General features: G+C 36.6%; 1 protein-coding gene across 4 annotated transcripts in view; it reads left to right on the top strand.

Annotated features, from left to right (window-relative positions):
* Positions 1-25075, top strand: part of SPAG9 (sperm associated antigen 9) — a 104617-nt gene that overhangs the window by 33646 nt on the left and 45896 nt on the right. For 2 of the 4 annotated variants that reach the window (XM_070394416.1, XM_070394417.1), the window contains exons 3-5: positions 1908-1978; positions 7807-7901; positions 13658-13808. In XM_070394416.1, coding sequence (XP_070250517.1) covers positions 1908-1978; positions 7807-7901; positions 13658-13808 — 317 coding nt within the window. Of the gene's footprint in view, positions 1-1907; positions 1979-7806; positions 7902-8410; positions 8764-13657; positions 13809-25075 lie in introns of those variants that run through there. The other 2 variants (XM_070394418.1, XM_070394420.1) reach the window with 2 other exon arrangements.

A 25075-nucleotide genomic window follows, 5' to 3' on the forward strand; every position in this document is an offset into this window, starting at 1 on the left:
TATTTTAGCCTCAGCCTCCAGGGTTTTTTTGTTTGTTGTTTTTGTTGTTGCTGCATAATACCAAGAAAATCTTAAATATGCTCAATTAAAAATAGATAAGGTTTACCCGGTAGTTTTAGGATTAAGCTTTCAGATAAATTTAATTGACAAGTAGTAGAAAATATTTATTTTGAAATTGTTAGTGAATATCTCAATTTGTTGGATTTCCTGTTTTTAAATAAAAAGCGGAGAAGTTGTACTAAAAATAATGGATTCAGTACATATTGTGCTATCACAGCACATCTGCATTACAAGTTTGCTTTTTATTGCTTGCAGCCGCAGGATGAGTAGCACATGTTCTCAACCCTTGCCTGGCACAATAAAGTGTGCACCATGGGAACTAAAGTGTGTGTTTATTCGCAGGTGTAAATTTAATGAGCCAACATAGAGGCTTCATTAGAAACAAAAGTCAGAGCTACAGTTTTCCAAATTAGTGACATATTTTCAAAATATTCAAACAAAGGTGGCAAGTAAAGCCATACAAACCAACACGAGTTTAGCGACAGCACACACTATGTGTTGTTTGGTCTCTGATGTGTTAACATTAGGCATATGAAAACATCTGTATGTGTGCTGTGATAGTTCACAGTAGTTAATTCTACAACCCTCTGATGCAGCCTTGCCTGTTTGTAGGTGGCCGACCCTTACACGAAGAGAGCATGTCCAATTAATATCAGGCTTTCAAACAGACTTAAATGAGTATCTACCTTTTTAAAAAATACATTTTTATTGCTTTCAGAGAGGAAGGGGAAGAGAGAGAGAGAGAGAGAGTTAGAAACATCAATGATGAGAGAGAATCATTGATCGGCTGCCTCCTGCACGCCCCCTCCTGAGGATCTAGCCCACAACCTGGGCATGTGCCCTTGACTGGAATCAAACCCGGGACCCTTCAGTCCCCAGGCCAACGTTGTATCTACTGAGCCAAACCAGCTAGGACTGAGTATCTACCTTTACAAGCTCTGTTAGCACCAGTTTTATTTCTCCCAGCAGACTATCTCCCACTGCTTCTTAGTCAGTGTGGCCTCCACCAGGCTGGCCAGTCTCCCCTCTGTCTTACCACCAGCACGATTCGTGTTCCCGTCTCTGTGGTAACAGTGCCCAGTACTCTCCTCACCATCTGTCTTTAGTGCTGTAGTTTCTTTGTGGTCCTGCCTGAGCTCCACCTCCTATCAGAATCAGTCCTCTCTGTTACCACCCTTTCCTGTGAAATCCTGTCCCAACATTCTAAAACTTTTTCAAAGACTTTTTTTCTAGTAAAAAATGTAAATATATACATACATACGTATGTATGTATGTATGTATATGTATGTATATGTATATCATAAAGTTATACTCTGTGAGTACTACTCCAAATCAGTGCCACTCACAAACTCCATCAGCAGAGGGAGCTAAGTAAAAGAAGATAAGTCCCTGAAATTAAGACCTGAAGGAGAAAAAGTGCTTACAAACAATGACTTTTTCACATATGGCTCAGTAGGGAAAAAGAGCTTGAATAATGTTAGAAATCAATGATTTGGGCCCTGATCCTGGGTTAAAACTTCTTTGAGATGATTTGTAAAGTGTTGTTGAAAGACTTAATTTTATATCATATTAAAAACCTATTTAGGGCGATGACTTGATAAACATGGATATTAGGAAAAGCAATCTGGTGTTTAATTTTTTAAAATCCAATTTATCCCCCCCTCTGAAAGTTCTGTTTGTTAGGGATGATAAAATGAGGTTACTAGCTTTGTGAAGAATTTCATATGGAACACTGAGCCCTAAAGTTGCTAAGGATTATAGATAACCCATTCCAAGATTTTAAGATGGAATTTTCAAGCGAATTTTTTCTATTTTGTTTTGATTAAGTGTATGTATCTTAATTTCAGTTAGCAGACTTGAAGAAAGAGAAGCAGAACTGAAGAAGGAATATAATGCATTACATCAAAGACACACTGAGGTGGGTTTCTGGGTTGTTCTTATATGCTAATATTGAGATTAAAAACATAACCTTAAAATTATGTCTTAATTTTTCTTTGAAAATCAGTTAGTATATTTCTTGGAGATTTATTTTAAGAACACATTAAATTTCATATAACATTTGCCTAATTACCAAATGTTGACTTCTAACATATTTTTTATTTGAAATTACCTTTTCATTTGATGAATTAGTGTGCCTCTAATAGTTGTTTTTTTGGCTAACCAAGTAAAAGCTTCTGTGTGCATATTAAAAAGTATACACACTGCTAGTATGAGAGAATTGATTTAATTTATTCTGTTAACAGTTGAGAAATGATGGATTGGTAAATTACGTGTAGGAGTCTTTATAGTTATAATCCAGTATAAAGGACTTATTTGCATTAAGCTTATAACAACATAAACACAAATTATAATGTATTAAATGGAAATGACTCTAAAACAGGTTTTCTGGATGAAATATAGCACTTATATATTTAAAGTTACAGTTTTAATAATTTTTAGTATTTTAAAGTAACAACCCCAGCACATAATCTCTCCAAAGCAAATTAGGAAATGTACTTGAGGGTTTTTTTTAACCTTCTTTTTATGATTGTCAGCCTTTTATTTGTTGCTTTTGTTTGTATCTCCTTAATGTGAAAATCATTTCTGGTGTATCATGATCAGTCTGAGGGTCACATATCTAAACATACAGAATTTTCATATTTGTTTAAGGAAAAAATGAGAATTTCTCTTTTTCCCTTTCTAGTCCAACCTCTCCCATGATTGGGATGGTTCCAGTCTTCTGCTTCCATTTTCTTTCACCCGTTTGTGTAATCTCTTATCTTACCTCTGGTAGAGACCTATAGATTGTCGCTTTAGGAAGATAAAACCCACTGCACCCAGTTTCATTTACTTTGGAATAATGTGCTTAATGCTTTCTTGGAGAGAGGTTTGAATTTCTTCCTGGCACATAAGGTTCGATTATTACTATCTTAGCTTATATAGCCACACACGAAGCATGAAGTGTCACAGAATTGGAATTCAGTGGCAGAGGGAAAAGACTGGCCACAAGAGGCTGGAACCATAGCGCTCTGGGAAGGCAGGAACAGCTTCCCAGCAGCCTTTTCGGTATGAGAACAATGTCCACATTTTAATGAGATGGCACTTGATGGATATCAAGACTGTTAAAAAATGATTGGTAAAGGCCTATTGTTGGTTCTTTTTAAATTTTATTTTGTTAAACCTCACCTGAGGATATTTTTTCATTGATTTTTAGAGAGAGTGGAAGGCGGGGGGAGAGACAGAGAGAGAGAAACATCGATGTGAGAGAGAGAGAGACACATGGATTGGTTGCCTCCCACATGCCCCAACCAGAGCCTAGATGGAGCCTACAAATGAGGTATATGCCCTTGACCTGAATTGAACCTGGGACCTTTCAGTCTGTGGGCTGACACTCTGTTCACTGAGCCAAACTGGCTAGGGCTCTTGGTTCTTTTTACATCATTCATTTCAGTGACTGAACAATGCCCTGTATGTAGTGCTTATCAATGCCATAATTATAAGCAGGAATATGTTTATGTACCAGAAATAATTGATAGTGATGAATAATCCTTTTGGTTTTTTTCATTGAAGTTCTAACCTTTGTAATAATGGATGATTACTAAATTAGGATGTGTTAAATTGAAGCATGCTTAAAATACATGCATTCTTGAAAAATCACTGTAAAGTGAAATTTCATATTTTTTCTCACATATTTATTTAATAAAAGTGATGTTGCTACAGAAAAACCTGACACCTTGAAGTAAAAAGCTGTAATAATTTTTCTGTCCTGTTCCTTCAGAGAAGGACAGTCCAAGAAGAAAAAAAGATCTCAGGAGAAATCTTAAATACCAATTCAGAGAGCTGGGCCTGGGCAGTAAATTTCACATGAAGCAAGGCAGCTCTTTTCATCCGGCCCCTCCCTCTGGCACAAGCAGCTTCTGTCCTCTGCCCTGATACTAGTAGGCTCTCTTTATTTTGCTCTGCCTCTAGGAAGATTTATGTAACACAGAGGTAGCTGCTTTGAAATGTGGGGTGTTCCACTCTAGTCCCCATTTTTCTGTAGGAGAAATATCATTTAATTAGCAATTATAAATAGCTATCCAATATTAATGAACCAGGTGTTCTTTAAAGGTAAATTCTGGAAACCTTCAGAGAAAGGACTCAACCTTCATTTTTTTCATGATTACTACCAACTCAGGTAAGCTTATAAAATAGGCACAAAAATGTTTAAATATCACTTTTTACTGCTTAGGGGGAATCTATGGCTTCTTTGGTGAGTGAATAACTTGTTCTCTAGTCAAATCCAAGATTTTGTACACATTACTGAATTTGTTTAAAAGAACACGTGCTTAAAGAAGAGGGCTGCCCTAACGGGTTTGGCTCAGTGGATGGAGCGTCGGCCTGCGGATTGAAAGGTCCCGGGTTCGATTCCGGTCAAGGGCATGTACCAATGGTTGCGGGCACATTCCCAGTGGGAGGTGTGCAGGAGGCAGCTGATCGATGTTTATAACTCTCTAACCCTCTCTCTTCCTCTCTGTAAAAAATCAATAAAATATGTTAAAAAAAAAAAAAAGAAGAAGAAGAGGGCAGTGTAGGAAATATAAACATCAAGTAATTGTGAGGCACTTGGCCACATATGTACATACTCCTAATATTACTCACCGAAAACTTGAACCCTGGTCTTACATCAGGGAGTGTTTAAATGCATTCTCATTTTATCCTCTGACCAAACCATTTTACACATTGAAGTTTTGAAAGAGAATATGATTTGTCCCAAATCCCATGCTAGGATGTGACTGGATTTGAACCTAGGCTGTCTGATTCCATTGCCTGAATTTTCAATAACGCTTTTAGGTTGTGGAATACATGGATGTTAAATGCACTAGAAGTTTTTCTGTGCCTCTTTGCTTTATGCTCTCTCAACAACTTTAAGAAGAGAAACTCTGCAGATATAGATATATGATTCTTGGGCTGCATATGGAAAGATTCAAGGTCAGATGACGAAAGAGATCCATGCCTCACTATTGCCTTGCTTTTCCATTTTAGTCAAAGCTGTGAAGATTTTTCCAGGTGGGAGGGGATTGGGATTTTCCAGACAGTGTGCTTGGAATCCTTCTTCATGACTCTAGCTTTGGGTTTTGGAATTGACACCTGACTCTGTGTGAATAAATGAGCATACCTGAGATCAGGAGGGATGGGGCTGGTGGACCCAGTAGTAGCTTGCCTAATCATATCCCATTTTCCTCTTACCTCTCTCTTCTATCTAGCACCACTGATCCTGCCCTCCCAATCATGATTTTTAAAGACCAGAGCTACATTGTGAAGCCCTGTAGTTAAAATTTATTTTTTTATTGTATAATTTATTTTTCTACTCTTTTGTGCATTTATAGAATTAGTGCATGTTTTATTTCAGGCGTCAGTAAATGCTTGAGGGTGGGGTTGTGGGTGTGAGGAAGAAAGGACAATGAGCTTATTGCCTACAGAATAGACTAAAAGGCAAGCTATAATGCTTACCTGCTCAGTTGACTGAATCAGAGGGGCCTGAATTCTGGCCCCAAAGCCAATCAGCTAATGGCAGTTAGAACATAGTTGACCATAGCTAGCAATTCATCTGAATTGCTTAATGAAACTTAGATTCTTCCATTTGAATTAATCAATTTTATATGATTACTATCCAGTATAAAAGAATTCAACTTAGGCTTTTAAAAACCATTTGAAGATGTAAATTGATATCTATTTGGCCCAACATCACTTTGTTATATTAGTCTCACTTAAATTTTTTCCCTTAAAGTTCTTCCAGATACAAGAAGAAAACAGCTCATTATTTCTGGCTTGCTGACACAAAGACAAAGACAAAACCTGTATTTTTGCAAAACTGTTAAGTGGTGGTAAAGAGAAAATCTGTAAATTTAAAATAAGTATATAAATTTAAAAGTTAAAAAATACTTTCACATACCATATTCATGCAATTTTATATTAATATTTCTTTGCCTGACCGATTTCTTGTTTGGGTTAGTCTTAGTGGGGAAAAACTTGATTAATTACTTATTTTATGTTTGATTCAATAGAATTACTCATCTTAATTCATGCACCAGAGTTTACTGTTTTGTTTACTTTATATTAATAACTTTCAAATTGATTTATATATAATGATGGTACATGAACACCAAGTAAACAACAAAAGCAGGTTTTAAAATTAAAAAACAAATTTTTGTTAAATTTTTTTTCTGTCAATAGTTTTCTTTAGATTACAATAATATTTAAATTATTAAATACCACTAAAGTTTAGAAATTTCCAAAGATATTTCAAGCTACAGTTTTAAGAATTCAGGCAATATTCCCAAGAAAGATATCAACCTTTTTTTTTTTATGTCCTACTCTTAATATTTACATCCCTTTAAATTGCTGACATATCTTTTGTTATTTTTTTTAATCTTTAATTTCTTTATTGGTTAAGGTATTACAAGTGTGTCCTCATCCCCCCCCCCCCCCCATTAACGCCCAACCTCCCCCCCGCCCCCCACTCATGCTCTCATCCCCCTGTTGTCCATGTCCATTGGTTTGGCCTTTTGTTATTTTTTAAAATTCATTTTTCTTATTTATATCATGTTAGTATCTAGAATAGCCTTTTTGATTTTATGATTGAAACTTGTTGCATTTTACATATGCTAATGCCAGATTTAGGTTTCTTAAAAATGGAACTATAGATTATTAAGAATTAAATAGGACTGTAGCATTTCTTGGCAGTTTATGTACTTGATATTCTTGAAGCTTTCACTTCCATATTCAGCCTGTGTATCCAAGACACAAATTCAGTGCTCTGATTTTTTTTTTTCAGTGCTCTGATTTTTTTATTTGTTTTAATGTGCTGTTGTTATAGATCATTACATTAAGTAATTATACCAGTAAATTAGCAATCAAAGGAGAAAATATATTAGCATTTTTTCAACTAAATATGTAGAAATAAGAAATAAAAACATTGGCATTTAATTTAATTACTTAATTGAGTGATCCATACTCTGAATCCTTTGTAAAATAGAATCACCACATAAGGGTATGGTTTTTTTTTTTTGTTTTTTTTTTTATTATTTTAATAATTTTTATTTCTTAAAGTATTACAAAGAGTATTACATATGTCTCCTTTATTCTGGTTTTGTTAAATAAAAAACTTTCACAGCTAAAAGCTCTTCTGAGGACACCTCAGATTTTCTCCTTGTCAATTTCTTCTCAAGTGTTAATTTCTTTGTTGTTTTCCATTTTGCTGAATGGACTTCTCAGATGCCCTCTATTATTTATTTTACCACTTATCTCATATCACCTCCTCCCCAGTGTCTATATCCTAATTTCTGCTATTTATGTCAAAATTATATCATTTAATAGCATCACAATGTGAAAAATAGCTTTTTGCAGTGCTAAGCAATATGTTGGCTACTTTTATGGCTACCAGCGTCCTTAAATGTAGCATTTGCATATTCCTTTGCCATTCAAAAAAATTTTATTGAGGTGACATTGGTTAACCACACCATACAGGTTTCAAGTGCACAAGTCAAACATCTGCATACTGCATTGTGCGCCCATCACCAAAGTCGTCTCTCTTCCTTCCCATTTACTCCCCATTTGCCCTCTTCCACCTCCTTCATGACCCCCCCCCATTTTTTCGCCCCAATATTCTCTTATATGGAATTATGGATAATCTGATAAATAAGAAATGTGTAAAAAAAAGTGTTCTTTTTGTTTTATTCCAGGTATTATTTTTAAATTTTTGTGTATTTTTTTTCTTCAAAACAGATGATCCATAATTATATGGAACACTTAGAAAGGACAAAACTTCATCAGCTCTCAGGGAGTGAACAACTAGAATCTGCAGTTCATAGTAGAATTAGGTAAGCTGTGTTATACGTTTGCCTTGAGAACAAAGCGAAATAACCTGTCTATGTCTGTTTCTCTCTGCTCTTTAATCCTGGAACAATAGTTAGGCTGTTTCAAAAGCTCTCCACTGTGGTTGGAATGCTATAGTAAAGAATAGCATAGAAAAACAGAAACAGCTTTCATTATTTCAGATGTAAATTGTGAGCCATTCCATATAAGCAGCATTATCGAGATATTTTGATTGCTTTCTAATAATGTATATTACAGTAGGCTTAAATTCTGATTTGTGGGAATGCTGAAAATTTTCCAATCCTCCTGGTTTAAAGTCCTTTTTGTTAGAGAGAGGCACGTTTGAAAGGGTTAGCTAGTGAGACTTCTGTTTGATGTAGGAGTGTGAATAAATTATGTAGATCTCCAAGCATTGTAGCCAATGAGCTAAGGCCAGGACTCTTGGTGGAGAGGAACGTAGTTAATAAGCTGCCTGTCGCTCAGGATAGCTGCATAAATGCTAGGAGCAGCAGCTCTCTGGCTTTGAGGTGGGGAGAACGGGGTGACGTCATCGCTTCGGAGCTGCTGCAGGATGGAGTGGAAAGCTGCTGCTGATGGCATTGTTTTCGTGGCAGCAGCTGAATGACAGCTCCTCACTACAAAGATACTCCTCCGGCCCCCGTGTAGGCCTCCTGGTTCGGGTGGTTCACCATGCCCGCACAGCGCCATGAGTCCCGGATGCATGCTGCTGTTGGTGTTTGGCTTTGTTGGCGGGGCGGTGGTCATTAATTCTGCGATCTTAGTATCTCTCTCTGTTTTGCTGCTTGTGCACTTTTCTATTTCTACCGGTGTGCCAGCTCTGACGCAGAACCTACCAAGGATACTCAGGTACTCCAGTCTCTCTTAACAGTCCCTGTTTAGTTGGTTTTTCTCAATTTTTTTAGCTTCATGGGTCTGCTTTGCAACCATTTCTGTTGCAGATTGAAACAATGGAAAATGGCCTGAAGCTAGGATTTCTATTTTTACTTGTATTCATTTGGAGGCCATCACTTAGGGATGCTGCTTTGTGTTTGGAAACGTTGGACTTAGGAAAAGGGTTTTCATATCGTACTTAACCTACAAGTGCAAGGTCAATGTGGTTTTGCTTTAAGCAGAGTGTTGAAAGAGCGAGGGGAGAGCAGAAGTGGAGTTCCAGCCCAAGTTTATACAACCTCTGGTTAGCATCTGAGCATTTAGGGGCAAATATCTTTCATGCTGGGACTTGCAGTCTATTAGACACAGGCCGTAGGTGTTTATTTTATTTCAGTTATCCTTTGACTGATAGAGGTTCAGTCATTATTTTTACAAATTTTGATAGCAACTAATGAGAACTGACAATTTAAATTAATTTTCCTTCTAAATTGTATTTAAGTGAAAGGATATAAACCTTTCAGGGCAAGAAATGCATTTTCCTCCATTATCTACACATCAAAGTTGTGAAAGCTTTACAAAGCCTATTCACTATTGTTTAGTCAGATGTTGCCCTTTCTTTGTAGACTTGGGTGACAAATATTCATGCCTGCTTGTGGGGGTAGTCATTAATCTCTGTAGTTTTTCTGCTGCTCACTCTGCTTTCACCCTATAAGAACCATCTTCTACGTTTTAGAGAGGTAAGGTCTTGGTTTCTTTTGTTTCTAACTCATCAAATTAAAGCTATCTGACTTGTTCAGCTTTCTACTTTGCCTATGGTTTTAAATGAAGGTACATAGTGCATAGCTTTTATTATTTAAATGTTTAAAATACTTAACTCCTAATTGTGGATTTAGATAAATAAAAAAGAATTAAAGTAGTAAATTCTTTCTATGTGTTCTTTTTATTTCACAGGTCAATTCATGTTCAACATTAGCTTAAGACCCAGAAATTAAATTTTATGGTTGGTCATTTATTTCCTTTCCTGATTTTATAAAAATCAGGAGAAATCTCATTACTTGTGTATATTTTAGGATATAAAAGATTTGTGTGTGTGTGTGTGTGTGTGTGTATGTATACCTGGGCTTTTAGGAAATTAAATATACCTTAACTCAAGAACATGTAGAATATTAAAATGAGATTGATTTTAAAGGCTGTCTTAGGTTTCCATTCTGTCTGAGAAGTCAGTGCTATGCTGTGCGGAGGGCAAGAGGCTTTGGAGTTAGATACACATGTCCTGTCACGTGTTGTTAGCTGGTAGACCTTTGGCAAATTGCTTAGTTTCTTTGTTCCAGAGTTTCCGCCCTGGAGGTTTTTACCCCACTAGGGTAGTTTCAAAAATCAGGTGAAATAATTATTTTATACTTGATCAGTTGCAAGATATATAATTAAACAAGTAAATAATATTTTACTTACTAGTATATGTTCCCCCTTATTAGCAGAACTATTTTAGCTCCAGCTATCTTACTGATCAAATAACATGATTAAATTGAAAAGTTCCTTGACACAAAAGTCTTCAATATGAAGATTAAATTGTCAAGAAGCAGGTAGTTCCAAGGAAAGTACATGGGCCTCGGAGTCAAACAGGTCTGACTTTGAAACCTATCGCTGCCAATTACTAGTGTCTATAGTCTTTGAGCATCACTTTTCCTAATCTGAAAACTGGGAAAACAATCTCTATTTCCTTGTGAGGATTAATCAATAATGTAAATAAATTATTCGTTTCAGTGCTTATCACATTGTACTGAACAAATGTAATCTTTTTTTTACAGTCCTTTATATATATAGTAGATTTTATTAATGATTATTTATTTTAAATGTTAATATAATTGAAGAATATTTGTGAAGTGATTTATGCATGTACGGTAACATTTCAATAAACAACTAAAAATGGATATATTGAACTGAGTCAGTTTAAAAAGAATGTAATGGGTTGATGATAACTTCGTTTTTAGATAATAATGGCATTGAAACATCTTAAGTTTAAATCTGCCACGTTGATACTTTCCCACATGTGTTCCATTCTATAGTTTCTTCTGTGAGTTTTACTGAAGCATTCAATACATAGAGTACTAAACATGCATGCCAACATAGTACCGAACTAATGTTCACCTTTTGGGGTTTCTTCTCAAAAGTAGGACTCTAACTGACTTGCATAATTAATTACATGCCTTCTCCCTCCCCTAACTCTTATGTAATTTATCAGTAAAAGGAGGAGAGAAGATATATGTAGTCAGGTTATTTTTCAAGAGTTGGCACAGTGTAACCCAGAGCACCATTGGCCCTCTTGACAGATAGTGACAGATAGCTGCCGATCTCTGAAGGAAGTTCCCTCCCTGTAGAAGAGTATCTGAATGATTAATAAAATCAAGATAAAGAGGTGTGAATAATTCTTGTAATTAACAGGAGTAGGAAAGTAACATTTGGATGCACAGCAGACTCCTTCCCCCGTAGTTTTACACTTTTCAGTAGTATTTGATGTGGGAAAATGAATATGCTGTCATTCATATAGAAGATCATTCTGATGACTGGCCTGTATTTTGATATCTGTTAGCAGTTTGATGGATTCACATGATGTCTGTAATATCTTCCTGGTTGTCTTTGCATTTTGGGTCAGAGAGCTTTCTATTAAATTACATCTATTATTGCCGAAACCGGTTTGGCTCAGTGGATAGAGCGTCGGCCTGCGGACTGAAGGGTCCCAGGTTTGATTCCGGTCAAGGGCAGCTGGTCGATGTTTCTCTCTCATCGATGTTTCTAACTCTCTATCTCTCTCCCTTCCTCTCTGTAAAAAATCAATAAAATATATTTTAAAAATAAATAAATAAATAAATAAATAAATAAATAAATAAATAAATCACATCTATTAAATTCCCGGTCAGCTTTTTGTTTATGTCATTAGGATATGATTAAAAAAGATAAAAAAAAGAAGTCATCTAGTAGCTGTTAGAACTTTAAATTATCCCTCAACTTGATGTTGAGGGATAAACATCAAGTCAACTTTTGGCAAATATGGACATTAAAAAAAAATCACTTTCCAATTACTGTCATTATCATTTGATGAAAGAAAGAGCATTTTAAAATCAAAGAAGCAGAGATGTAGAAAAGGGTCATTCTCAAGAAAGAATCGTTCTATGATATACGGAAATGAATATGTGTAAAGTATGTTCTGTGTTATCCGTTAAGGAAATAAATAATGCCTGTTTTTGCAGTGAAATTATGAAAACTTTGTTGCTGAACCAGCATTTGGGAGTAATTGGTATAAATAGAATAGTAGACAAGTTACTTTAATTTTTGTCATTTGGTTATTTTGGTGGCTCATTGTCACAAACTTGGGTTTGGCATTAATTATTATCTAGTACTTTATTGTGTACTACCTGCATTCAAATTTTCCTCCTAAATTAAACAGGAAAAGTAGCCTGAGTGTGAAGAAGTGATGAATAATTAGCTCTAATTGATAAAGTCCTATTTTATTTTCTTGTGCATACAACCTTAATAAAATGCAGTCTCTAACCCTAACTGGTTTGGCTCAGTGGATAGAGCATCAGCCTGCGGACTAAAGGGTCCCAGGTTCGATTCCCGTCAGGGCCATGTACCTTGGTTGCGGGCACATCCTCAGTAGGGGGTGTGCAGGAGGCAGCTGATCAATGTTTCTAACTATCTCTCTCCCTCCCTCTCTGTAAAAAAATCAGTAAAATATATATATTTTTAAAAATGCAGTCTCTGGACCCCTTTGTTTCACCTAATCTTTCTTAAAAGTTTCTTAAAGTTTTCTGACAGTTTTATAAATCTTTTTCTGATTGTCATTAGCGAAACCCTTTGTGTTAATTGAGGGCACATTTCAAAAGTGGCTTAAGTTGTATAGAAATGAATTTACAGAATAAAATACTTATTTAGCAAAACCAAATATTTTGCCACTTTTATTTATAACCTCAGTGTTTCTATTCTAAGTTATATTCAGTCTTAGTAGTAGGGGTAGAGCTCCAAACTTTTAGTGTCTCATTTCTTGCCAGTTTCCACACTTCTGCGTTAGTGACCTAGGATAACCTTGCAGTAGCTTGTTTTCAAATCCCTTTGATTTTGAATCTTCTCTGCATCAGCAAAGGACAAGTTTCTTGTTGCAATTCTATTATTATTGAAATTGTAACTCTTGTTAATTGAAATTTCCCACAAAGCAATGGAAACTCTACAGTCTCTCATAGAATTTTTGGCCTCCTTGTTTGGAAAAACTGACAATGGTTTTTTTCATATGTACTGTGATTGAAAGAAACTCATACATGGCTTCTGTTCTTGCTTTATGGGATAGAACTCTGTTGAGCTCTTTTTGCTGTTTAATCAGTAGCCCTGATTTAGATCATATGTTGATTTTCCTGCAGGCTGAAAAGGAATACCCTGAAGAAGGTTGGGTAAACACCTTGGGGTTAGTGTGAGGACTTGGGAAGTCTAGAGGCAGAGGTTGGGACCACTTCCAAAGGAGAGGTTATGAGTTTCACTAGGGCTAACCTAAGCATGAGTGAAAACTTGGCACTTATTCTCTCTGTGAAAGCAGACCCCAGGCTGCTTTCTGGGCAAGGAACTCATCAGTACTTTGTAACATTTCCTAAATTATTTCTTACTGCTTTTCTTAGTTGATTTCTTCTCTTCGGGCTAATTTAAACTTCTGTGGACCTATATTTTTTCTTGGTAAGTCTGCTTGTTCAGATAGGCAGACAATATTATTTAAGAGTAATGATTCTAAAATAATAACCACCCAGGAGTATTGCTTATAGTCATGATGAATAAAGAATTTTAAAAAATGAATGAATGCTTAATTTTTCCTCCCCTCTCCATATAGAAAAGAACGCCCTATTTCACTAGGGCTTTTCCCTCTACCTGCGGGAGACGGATTGCTTACACCTGACACTCAGAAAGGTGGAGAGACCCCTGGATCAGAGCAATGGAAATTTCAGGAATTAAGTCAGCCACGTTCTCATACCAGCCTGAAGGTAAGCTTTATTCTGCTGAAAACTTCAGTTTATATTTTATGAGCAAAAATCGAAGTACTGGACAACCAAAACATAATAAAATGAAATAGTTTATACATTTTAGTTGTAAAACTAATGTCTTTTCTTCTTTTGGAAATGAGCTCTTCCCAAAGAGTTTTAGTTTTTACTATTCTTTTTCAAGTTGTTAATGATACTAATGACCAACATTTCTATTTGATTTAGGCTACATTATATGAATTTAGGGTGGAGTGACTAGTGAACTTAATTTTGTTTTTTAGAATTGAAAGTCATTGCCACCTGAAATCTTTGGTTTACAATTCAGTAGGGTTTCACTTTTTTAAAAACCGGCTCCTTCCTCAAAACCCTTCATAAAGAAATATCCAAAAGTACATTGTGATTCACTTAAAAGACCTGGTGTTAATTTATCCTAGATTATATTCTTGACCAAGAACTTGTCATCAATAAGTTATATATATTATATGTATAGTATATATTATATAGCAGGGGTCCTCAAACTTTTTAAACAGGGGGCCAGTTCACTGTCCCTCAGACCATTGGAGGGCCGGACTATAGTTTAAAAAAAAACTATGAACAAATTCCTATGCACACTGCACATATCTTATTTTGAAGTAAAAAAACAAAACGGGAACAAATACAATATTTGTATTTGCATGTGTCCCGCGGGCCGTAGTTTGAGGACCCCTGTTATATAATATAATATACAAATAATGTACTTTAGGAGTGGAGATATACTAATAATTGGTTTTTAAAACTATTAAAGCTGTAATCTATAACATGGAATATTTATATACCTATGAATGTTAGTTATAAAAGAATATTGTTACATTATAAAATCTACTCTGTCATAACAATGAACACAAATGAGTTATTTACATCTTATCTCCTTTTCCTGCTCTCTTTTTTCCCCAAATTATTTACAATACTCTTAAGTACTTGAGGTTGGCTTTAGGGTACTTCTAATACAAAGTCATTTAGTTATTGACTTTGTTTCTCTCCACTAAGAACATAAAATCCATGCAGTTTATTTACTGCTGTATTCCTACCACTTAGAAAAGTGCCGGGCCTATAGTGACCACTCAGAACACGTTTGTTGAATGAATTATTTGTTTTAGTTGCTAGAAAGACATGTAGGATAATATAAATGGCCTGTTTCTCAGTTCTAGAAGGTGGAGGCATTTCGAATCATATCCTTGACCTTTGAAATATGCTCAAAACACTTAAGCAGCCAATCAATATTTAATAGCTTTTCTTCCCCTGAAAAATATTTTTAACATTGACTCACCACACCTTTTCCCTCTTTTGCTTGTTGCTCATTTTATTAGAATTTGATCATGCAGCTGCTCAGTATCAGTCCACTTGTTTGATACCAGTCCACAGTGATGCCAGCAGGAAACTCATTCTTACTCCTACGGTCATACTGACTTTTTTAGCCTGCCTGTAGGATTAATAGATCTTCCAAAACACCCATCCCTCCATCGCCTACTTGCTGTGTCCCTTTCCTAAAACAAAATTAAGTAGGAGGGATACTTTTCATACATAAAAAATGTATGCCACATGGTAGCAATATTCTAATTACTATCAAAATGGCACCTTAAGAGAGGATTGTTATAATTCTCTTGTTTTAATCCAGTGACAGGCCGTAACAGAACTTTACTGGCAAGTTATAAACTGATTAACAGAATATTAATATGGATTTAAGCATATGTGTTTTGTGTGTGTCCTCCCAGAGATACTAAGGCACAAGTACTCCCCAAAGAGTTTTTAAAGTCCCGTCTCACTCTCCTCTGAGACACTAAACGAGATAAAGCCTCAACAGATAGGTATTTCCAGGAATATAGTGATGCATTAAAAAATGGCAGAAGTCTAGTTTGTCGCCGGTGTGGCTCAGTGGTTGTGTGTCAACCCCTGAACCAAGAGGTCACTGGTTCGATTCCTGGTCAGGGCACATGCCTGAGTTGTGGGATCGATTCCCAGTAGGGGGCTTGCAGGAGGCAGCTGGTCAATGATTCTCTCTCATCATTGATGTTTATATATCTCTCTCCCTTCCTCTCTCTCTAAAAATCAACAAAGTCATATATATATATAGTTTGTCAAGTATGTCTATTAGGACATATTATATTATTTACCCAAGCCCTGTTATTAACCAGATGTCTTTTTCTCTAACTTTGTGAAAGGCTGGGAGTTAGTTTAGAGTTCACCTGTGGTCTGTGTTGCATGTACCCACTAGTCTTGGTTCCTGTGCATGACGGAAACTAGACTAGACTATCTCTAAAGTAATTGCCGACTTTCATTTCCCCCTGAGAACTTGGGAAATGACTTAGGTATATTTAAGGCATGCAGGTAAGAATTAATATTAATTTTACCAGCAGTTTTTTTCTGTGAATTGAAGTTAACATGAAAATGCTCTGTGAGAAAACCACATGATGGGTTATAACTAAAAAAACAGAACTGTGGGAAACCTTGTGGCAGAAGAATGGCAGTCAAAGGGTCTTGCCAGTGATTGTAAAGTGATAGACCTTATTTGTTGCTATATCGAAAATTTCTCACTGTAAGAGATTTGTAGTCAATAAGGTTATATCTTCAGGTATTGGAAAATCTGCCAGGAATGATACACCTAGAGAAATGTCCACATTGTCCTTAAAAAGAAGTATTTCTACATACTATTCCTTCATTTATCATATACAAACAAGTAAATAAATGAAATAATAGGATTTCAAGTATTTTTAGATATTATTAAAAGAAAGCAAGATAAGGGAATAGAGAGTAATTAGTAGGGAGGGTGCTTATTTTAGGATGGCGAGGGAAGGCCTCTCGGAGGAGGTGACTGGTACATTGACCTGAGGGATGTGTACGTACATGGAAATGTCTGGATGAATGAGTGTTTCTGGATAATCAAATAGCATCTATGAGGGCTCTGTGGTGGGACAGACTTTGGCACATTTGAGGAACAATTGGTTTATCTTCACCCTACTTCTGAGACTGCCAGTCTTACCTAGTGCACTGACATCCCTTTTCTCAGGGCTCCCCAAAACATCACCTTTATAAATCTAATGAAAAGTTTAAAATTCTTGCAGGGCCATTAACTAGAGTGAATGTTGTAGCAGCATTTGACACATTTGAATACTCTGCTTTTTGAAATGTTTTTATTGACTCTGCTCACATGACACTACTCCTTCCTGCTCCTTCCCCATTGCTGGTTTGAGACCTCTAAACGTTAGAATTCCCAGGGCTTACAGCTCAGCCTTCTTCTCTACCAAATCTGGGTCGCTCAAGTTCCATATCTATAAATGCCACCCACACGTTCATGTTCAAAAAGTTGAATCTCCAATCTTGACTCCTTCCGTGAACTTGCTTTTCTTTTATGGGTTGCCCACATAAATATTTGTATCCTGCTTAGGTTACCACCAGTCTAGAAATACCCCCTTTCAAGACCATTCTAAATGCCACAGCTTACATGAAGCCTCCTCTGATACCCTGTTGATGGAACTAGAACTTCAAGTCTCGTTCAGAAGTCAGCTCAAGGCAGAAAGCAGAGGAGTTTTATATTGCATCATTAACAGAAAATGTTTTGGTGGGGGCTTCTTGTGAAATTGGTAAAAAAGCAGTTTCTTATGTAAAATGACCAAAACTGTGCTGTTTAGAATGTATTATGAAAGTTAAGGCTGGGAAACACCAATCAGAAAGGATATGTGCACCCATATGTTCATAGCAGCACAATTCACCATAGCTAAGATCTGGAAACAGCCTAAGTGCCCATCAGTAGATGAATGGATTAGAAACCTGTGGTACATCTACACGATGGAATACTATGCTGCTGTAAAAAAGAAGGAACTCTTACCATTTGCAACAGCATGGATGGAACTGGAGAGCATTATGCTAAGTGAAATAAGCCAGTCAATGAAGGAAAAATACCACATGATCTCACTCATTCATGGATAATAAAGACCATTACAAACTTTTGAACAATAATAGATACAGAGGCAGAGCTGCCTCAAACTGATTGTCAAACTGCAGTGGGAAGGCCAGGGAGGGTTGGGGGGGCAGGAGGGAAGAGGGTAAGAGATCAACCGAAGGACTTGTATGCATGCATATAAGCATAACTAATGGACATAAGACACTGGGGGGTAAGGGAGGCCAGGGGATTGTCAAGGGCGGGGGTGGGTGGGTGGGAAGGACACATATGTAATACCCTTTGTAATACTTTTAGCAATAAAAATAAATAAATAAATTTTTTTAAAAAAGAAGAGAAACAATAAGTTAGATTTTATCTATTTTATTCTTATAAAGTAATGATTTACTAAAGATTTCAAAATTTTTTTAAAAACTAGATAATAAAAAAAAAGTTAAGGCTGGGGATGAGCAAAAATGTTAAGGTAAGGTTGTTCATCCACTTGAATTATATTTATGAGCAAGATGAAAATAAAGGAATTGGAGAACAAAAGGCCAAGAATAACCCACAACAGTCTTGAAGAAGAGCAATAACCGCAAGAATTTGCCCTTGTAGATATCATGACGTATTATAAGACTGTAGTTATTAAGGTGGTGTAGTATTGCATTAGCTGCCTTTCTTCTCTTTCTGCACATTTCATTCCTAAAATTACCAGGTAGGGTAAGGTAGGTGCCATAACCCAAGCAGGGTTAGGAGGGTACCCATGTCTGGATAGCCTGCTGTAGACAGGACGTCGGCAGTGTGAAGGACATCCTTGCCCAGGGACAGCCTGTCTAGAGGGGTGTCAGATCCTGAACCTAGGCTCTAGCCATAGGGTGTCAGTCTGAGCAGGTGAGGAAGCCTGATTCTTCCTCATGCAGCATCGTCCAGGGGTGTGGGTGGGGGCAGTCTAGACTGAAGAGACAGAAGATGTACAGGGGGAGAGAGAAAGGCATTGGCAGGGGCGGGGGTTTTGTAGTGCCAGCGAGGAGAAGCCACAGAGACAGCACCCCTGGAAGTCAAGGGACAATAAGAGTTTTAGAATGGAAGGGTTATTAGCAGAGTCGGCTGTCTGGAGAAGTCAAGTAGAGTGAGGACTGAATTTGTAGGTGTAGGTTTGAGCATTTTGAGTTGCAGGGCCATTAACTAGAGTGAATGTGAATTATGAAAGAAGGAAATAATAGAAAGCATAGATTACTCATGAAAAGTGTTGCAGTGGGAGGAGAGGAAAGGGATAACTTGAGTTGGCAGGGTGGAGAAAAAGGACTCTTAATATGGGAGAGTCTGGGTGGTTTGTAGGCTTAGAAGAAGAGTCCAATAGATAGAGAAATTTAAAACAAGTGTGTGGGGGAAGATGCTACATCAGAATAGTAGAGGAGGGGCAGGTGGATGGGATCACATATTCCAACTACAATTAATATCTGCCCTATTAATGTGACACCTCAGTTTTTCCTAGTCTTTTGCTATTACTCACAATGCTGCAGTAGATAATTGTGTACATAATTTTGTACTTGTATTTATAATCCCCATAGGTGGGATTGCTGGGTAGAAGCATGTATTTAAGATCTTGGTAGATATTGCCAAATTACCTGCCAAAGGAATTGTAGCCATTTGTACTTTCACTGGCAATGCTGTATAAATTCTTTATTGCTTTATAAGTTTAGAGTTCACATATCCCTCCCTTATGCCCAAATATGGAAAGAGAGAATGAAGTGTTTTAAGTATCATTTTAAATATATGCTTTTTCTAGACCTTGTTTGGTATCAGTTTGGCAATGATTTCACAGGTTTCAGATATACACATCTGTGTGAATATGTACCTATACATATATATGCTCCTACACATGCCTAAAGACACGTGTGTGAGTGTATGCATGTGTGTATATACTCTAAAAATGTATATTGTTTCCTTTGAAGAGTCTCCTGGGTTGTTAATTGTTATTAGAATGTGACTTTAAAAAATGTTTTTATTGATTTTTAAAGCGTGGGGAAGGGAGAGAGAGAGATAGATAAAAACGTGGATGAGAGAGAATCATTGTTTGGCTGTCTCGTGCATGGCCCCACGGGGATCAATCCTGCAACCCAGGCATGTGCCCTGACCAGCAATCAAACCAGTGACCTTTTGGTGCATGGGTCAGTGTTCGACCACTGAGTCACACTGGCCAGGCTAGAATGTGACTTTTAGAACTGAGAAAAGCAATTTTAACTAAAAAACAATTGTATTTGGTACCTACTTGTGAAACTTTTAAAGAATTCATTTAAACCACATGACTTGAAGTACTTTAGTGGAACTGTGTGAGGAGCTCTGGTTAGCAGGGTTTGGTATGTAAAGCCAGTAGTCAGTGGGTGCTGCCTTCTTCAGGGGATGTGCTTAGCATGCAGAACAGGAATGTCTGAGCAGAGCCAGCATTCTTGTTCGGAAGAATTTTTCCATCCTCCTCCACTTGTGGTTAAGTTCTTAAATTGTTCCTATTTCTTTAGTCTTCCCAAACTTGATACTCTATAGCAATTGAACCTTATTCCTGTATATTTTATAATTAAATATTCCTCTTATAAAATGCATCTTTAATTTTAAATTCTCAAACAGTTAAAGCTTCCAGGTTTTAAAAATGTTTTGTTTTGAAATATTTTAGACTTACAGCAAAATGGCAGAAATAGTCCAGAGTTCTCATCTATCCATCACCCAGCACACACCAATGTTAACTGACCATTGTACAGTTATCCACACTAAGAAATTAACATTGGTACAATACCATTAGCTAAACTAAAACTGCACACTTTATTTGGAGTTCGTTGGTTTTCCCACGACTTTCCTTTTCGTGGTCCAGTATCCCACATTGGGTTATGTTTTTTCAGTCTCTTCCACTGTGTGATATTTCCGCAGTCTTTCATGTCCTTAAGGCTTGAAGGGCACTGGTTAGTTATATTATAGAATGTCTCTCAATTTGGGCTTTTCTGTTTTTTTTTTTCTCTTCATGATTAGATCAAAGTTATAGATTTTTGGCAAGAATACTGCAAAGGCAATATGCCTTAGGGGTGATGTTAACCTTGGTCACTTACTTCAGCTGGGGCATGTCGGATCTCTCCATTGTAAAGTTACTATTTTTCCCTTTATAATTATTCATGGTGGATATACTTGAGGATTGTGCAAATGTCCTATTTGTCAAACTTTCACCCACTGATTTTAGGATCCATCCGTGGATCTTATCTACAGTTATTACTGTGGTGTTCCAACAGTAATTTTTCTATGTTCTCCATCTTCTACATTTATTAACCAAAATTCTTCTGTAAGGGAGAGCTGTGTTCCTTCCCTCCCCCCTCCCTCCCTCCCTTCCTTCTTTTGTTTGTTCCTTCCTTCCTATTTGTACTCATGGCATTTATTTTATTATGTAGGTTAGCTAATACAGTCATTTCTTTTGTTGCTTAAATTGTTCCAACTTTGGACATCAGGAGCTCTTTCAGGTTGACTCCTGAACCTTTTTGACATGCCCCACCCTATTTTTTTTTTTTTTTTTTTTTTTTTTTAGTCAGTCCTCCCTTCCTCCCACCTCCCCCGTAAGATGCTCCAAGCTCTTATATTTTCTCTGTCCCAGCCCCACAATGGACTGCTGCTCCAAGGAGCCCTTGTTCCGTCTATTGGAGAATGGTATTTAGGAATCAAGATCGAGGCACTAAGTGTGCTTGTTGCTTGGAAAGTGGTTACTTGTAGGCACTTTTTTTGATGCCTAAGTTTGGTTTTTCATTTGTTTATATATTATGCATTACCTCCTTTTGGATTTTTGCATTAGTGTTTAAGGTAGGGTAAAATAGAAATACAATTTTAAGAAAAATGGATTATATGTTGTAATATTTCATGTTGCTTTTGCTTGTTATAGAGGATAAGAAATTTCTTCTATAACATCAATTTTTATATATAAACTTCTTTCCTCACATATATCTTTATTTGATAACTTTAGAAACCAAACACAGATGACTGTTAGGCTTTGAAAGGAAAAAAAGGGTGAAGATTTACTCCTTTTAATTTTTTGTGCTTTCTTCCTATTCATTCATTCACTCATTCATTCACTCGTTCATTCATTCAGTTTTATTGAGGTATAATTGACAAATAAAACGGTAAGATATATACTTTCTCTCCCTTTAAGCTCATGCTTAGAGAAGGGGAAATGGAATTAGTTCTTCCTTAGTTGGTGTTTATAAGTGAGTTTTTCCTTTTGGCAAGACTTTATTGGGTTGTATATGTTGATAAAGATGCTATTGTCTGTTGAGAATGAAAATTGGTAAAACTAAAAAATATATTCAGATATGATGGTGTTTAAAGTTTTATATATATCGAATGTGGCTTCTTTTGAAGCAAATTGGCACGTAATTTTATTATATACTTATTGACACTTAATGTTTAAACAGGCTTTTAGAATAGGGAAAAATAGCTTTAAATATCTCCTGTTGAAGAAAAATTACCTTGCTTTTTGCATTTAAAAATATTTGTTGATGCCCACTGTGTCAGGCAAAATGCCAAATACTAGAAATGCTGCTAAGGTAACCAGAGTCCAAATAGTTTATAAAAACAGATTGAATAATTTTTAAAATTATATTAACAATTTCACAATTTTAAATAGTACTGAAGAATCTAAAGCAGTGGTTCTCAACCTTCTGGCCCTTTAAATACAGTTCCTCATGTTGTGACCCAACCATAGAATTATTTTCGTTGCTACTTCATAACTGTAATGTTGCTACTGTTATGAATCATAATGTAAATATCTGATATGCAGGATGGTCTTAGGCGACCCCTGTGAAAGGGTCGTTCGACCGCCAAAGGGGTCGCGACCCACAGGTTGAGAACCACTGATCTAAAGTAAAAACGGTAAGTTTCTTCAACCCTAAATTCACCCTTCCTCCCCAGTCATTGGTGTATCCTCCAGACCTTTTTCTTTATATATGCACAAAGATGATAATAATGTCTTTGAAAGATGAATGGGTTTATGCTCTATGTATTTTTCTGCAGCTTGCGTTTCATTTAAAAATGAATGTTCATAATCTTTTCATTTTTATATATAGAGAGCCATCTAGATATTGATTAGTTGAATAGTTGAGAGGGTTAAGGATGATGAGAATCCAGAATCAAAGATCACTTGAACAAACATTAAGGGAGAGGCAATCTGGTCTCTGTAAAGTGAATCGTGTCTTACTAATCTATGGCTTTTTGAGGGAATTACCAAAAAATCTTAGTTGAGCCCAGCGTGGCTCAGTGGCTAAGTGTTGACCTATAAACCAGAAGGTCACAGGTTTGATTCCTGGTCAGGGCACATGTCTGGTTGTGGGCTCAGTCCCATGTCCCCAGTGTGGGGCATGCAGAAGGCAGCCAATCAGTGATTTTCTCTCATCATTGATGTTTTTATCTCTCTCCCTCTCTCTCTCCCTTCCTCTCTGAAATCAATAAAAATATATTTTTTAAAAAGTCTTTGATGAATTTCCAGACCAAGAATATCTAAAACTTGCTTTGTGTTTCAGAGAAATACTTTTGTCTCATAAAGGGCAAGTATACAGATAGAAATAAAGACTAGGCACAAATCTGGGTCGCCCTTTGATTATTTGTGTTTATTTAGGAGTTTCAGAAACAATGTGGAGGAGAAAGGTAAATGCAGTAAACATTTCCATATATGCTAAACTGGAATATTTAGTATGTTAAAAAGGATGATTAGAATAAATTTCAGGAAGATTTCATACAGTTGTGCGAATAGAAAAAAGGGTTAAGTGATGAGCTGCTTATTGATAAAATATAAGGTAAGACATAATTCACGTGGTGACTTCTGAACCATATTGCTTAAACTAGAGGCTTAAAAGGAAGTGTGATTTTAAGTCAAAATAAAACAAAGCCCCAATCCCTCACTTTAACATGGTAGGTGATGGAAAGATGGGTCTTGTCATCCTGAGGTAGTATAAGTCAGAGATACTTAGAAATATGCTAACATTTAGTAAATACATGACATGATACTTTTCTCTTATAATCTTTCCCTCTTAGCAGATCAGCATGAGTCCTGAACCTGGAGGTGAGAATGGAGTTTTAGAACATTTTGTAAAAAGTAAACAAAAGTGATTGACCATTTGGTTACTCCTCAGCTAATCTCAGAACCTCAAGTTCTCAGTTTGGAAGACTACTGATGCTATTCACTGAAACATAAAAGAAAGTTGTTTCCTCACAGTGGTTGCCAGGGCCTTAACTATAATCTATAATTTACTACTCCTCTGAAGACAGCATTTTGAAATAAGGGAGAGAAAAATATAGTAAATCATGTAGAAATGCAGCTAATTTACACTTACACAGTGCTAGGTAAGAGAGCTAGCATGCTTTGTACAAACAGCTTCCTCAGGACAGAATGTGCATGACCTGCATGTATCCTGGAGACAGCTCAGTGTGTCATTTCACCAGGGGCTGCCTCCTCCCTGAACAGATTTCTTCAGCCTCAGTCAGGGCCCCATTCAGCTTCAGACAGCAAACATCTGTTGAGAGCCTACTTCATCTTATGCTCAATATGCTGGGCACTTGGGATAGAAAGACAAATAAGACATCTCCTACCCACTAGGTCACGGTTAACCCAGTCCCTGGAAGCCCTTCAGCAGGCAGACTGTGAGGTGAAAGAGTGTCCTCTTTCTTCAGAAATATCCTCAGGGTCAGGACATTCATATTTCCTTTAATAATCTGGATTTTCTTGAATCTATAACATAATTTACATCTAGATTTATTTTGTCTAGCTGTGTCTAGAGTTATGGTCCTCATTTTTTCTTTGGATCACAGACTCCTGCTAGGAATCAAACTGAAGCTATGAAATTCCACAAAATACATGTACACAGAATTTTGTGATTCTGTTATGCTGTAGAGTTGTAAATCAAAAGAGGTTTATAACTACTGCTTTAGACATTTAACTTTTTCTTGGGGAGAAAGAAATGTCAACATAAAATTTAAAGTATAAGGTAATAAGTGTTATGGTGGGATCCATGAGACTAAGGTACCTTTTGTAATTTTGTCTTTACTTTCTTTGGGCCTAAAATTGTTGAGTCTAAAAGACAAACTGCCTGGCTGGTGTTGCTCAGTGGTTGTGCATCAATCTATGAATCAGGAGTCATGGTTCGATTTCTAGTCAGGGCACATTCACCCCTAGTCAGGGGTGAATACATGCTTTCTGATTGGTGCTTTGGGTTTCTTAGGATATATTCCTAGAAGTGGGATCACTGGGTCAAATGGCAGTCCATATTTAATTTTTTGAGGAAACTCCATGCTGTTTTCCATAATGGTTGCACCAGTCTGCATTCCTACCAGTAGT

This window comes from Myotis yumanensis, unplaced genomic scaffold, assembly GCF_028538775.1.
Source record: "Myotis yumanensis isolate MYYU_CA2020_CCGP unplaced genomic scaffold, mMyoYum1.0.hap1 SCAF_16, whole genome shotgun sequence".
Taxonomy (NCBI): domain Eukaryota; kingdom Metazoa; phylum Chordata; class Mammalia; order Chiroptera; family Vespertilionidae; genus Myotis; species Myotis yumanensis.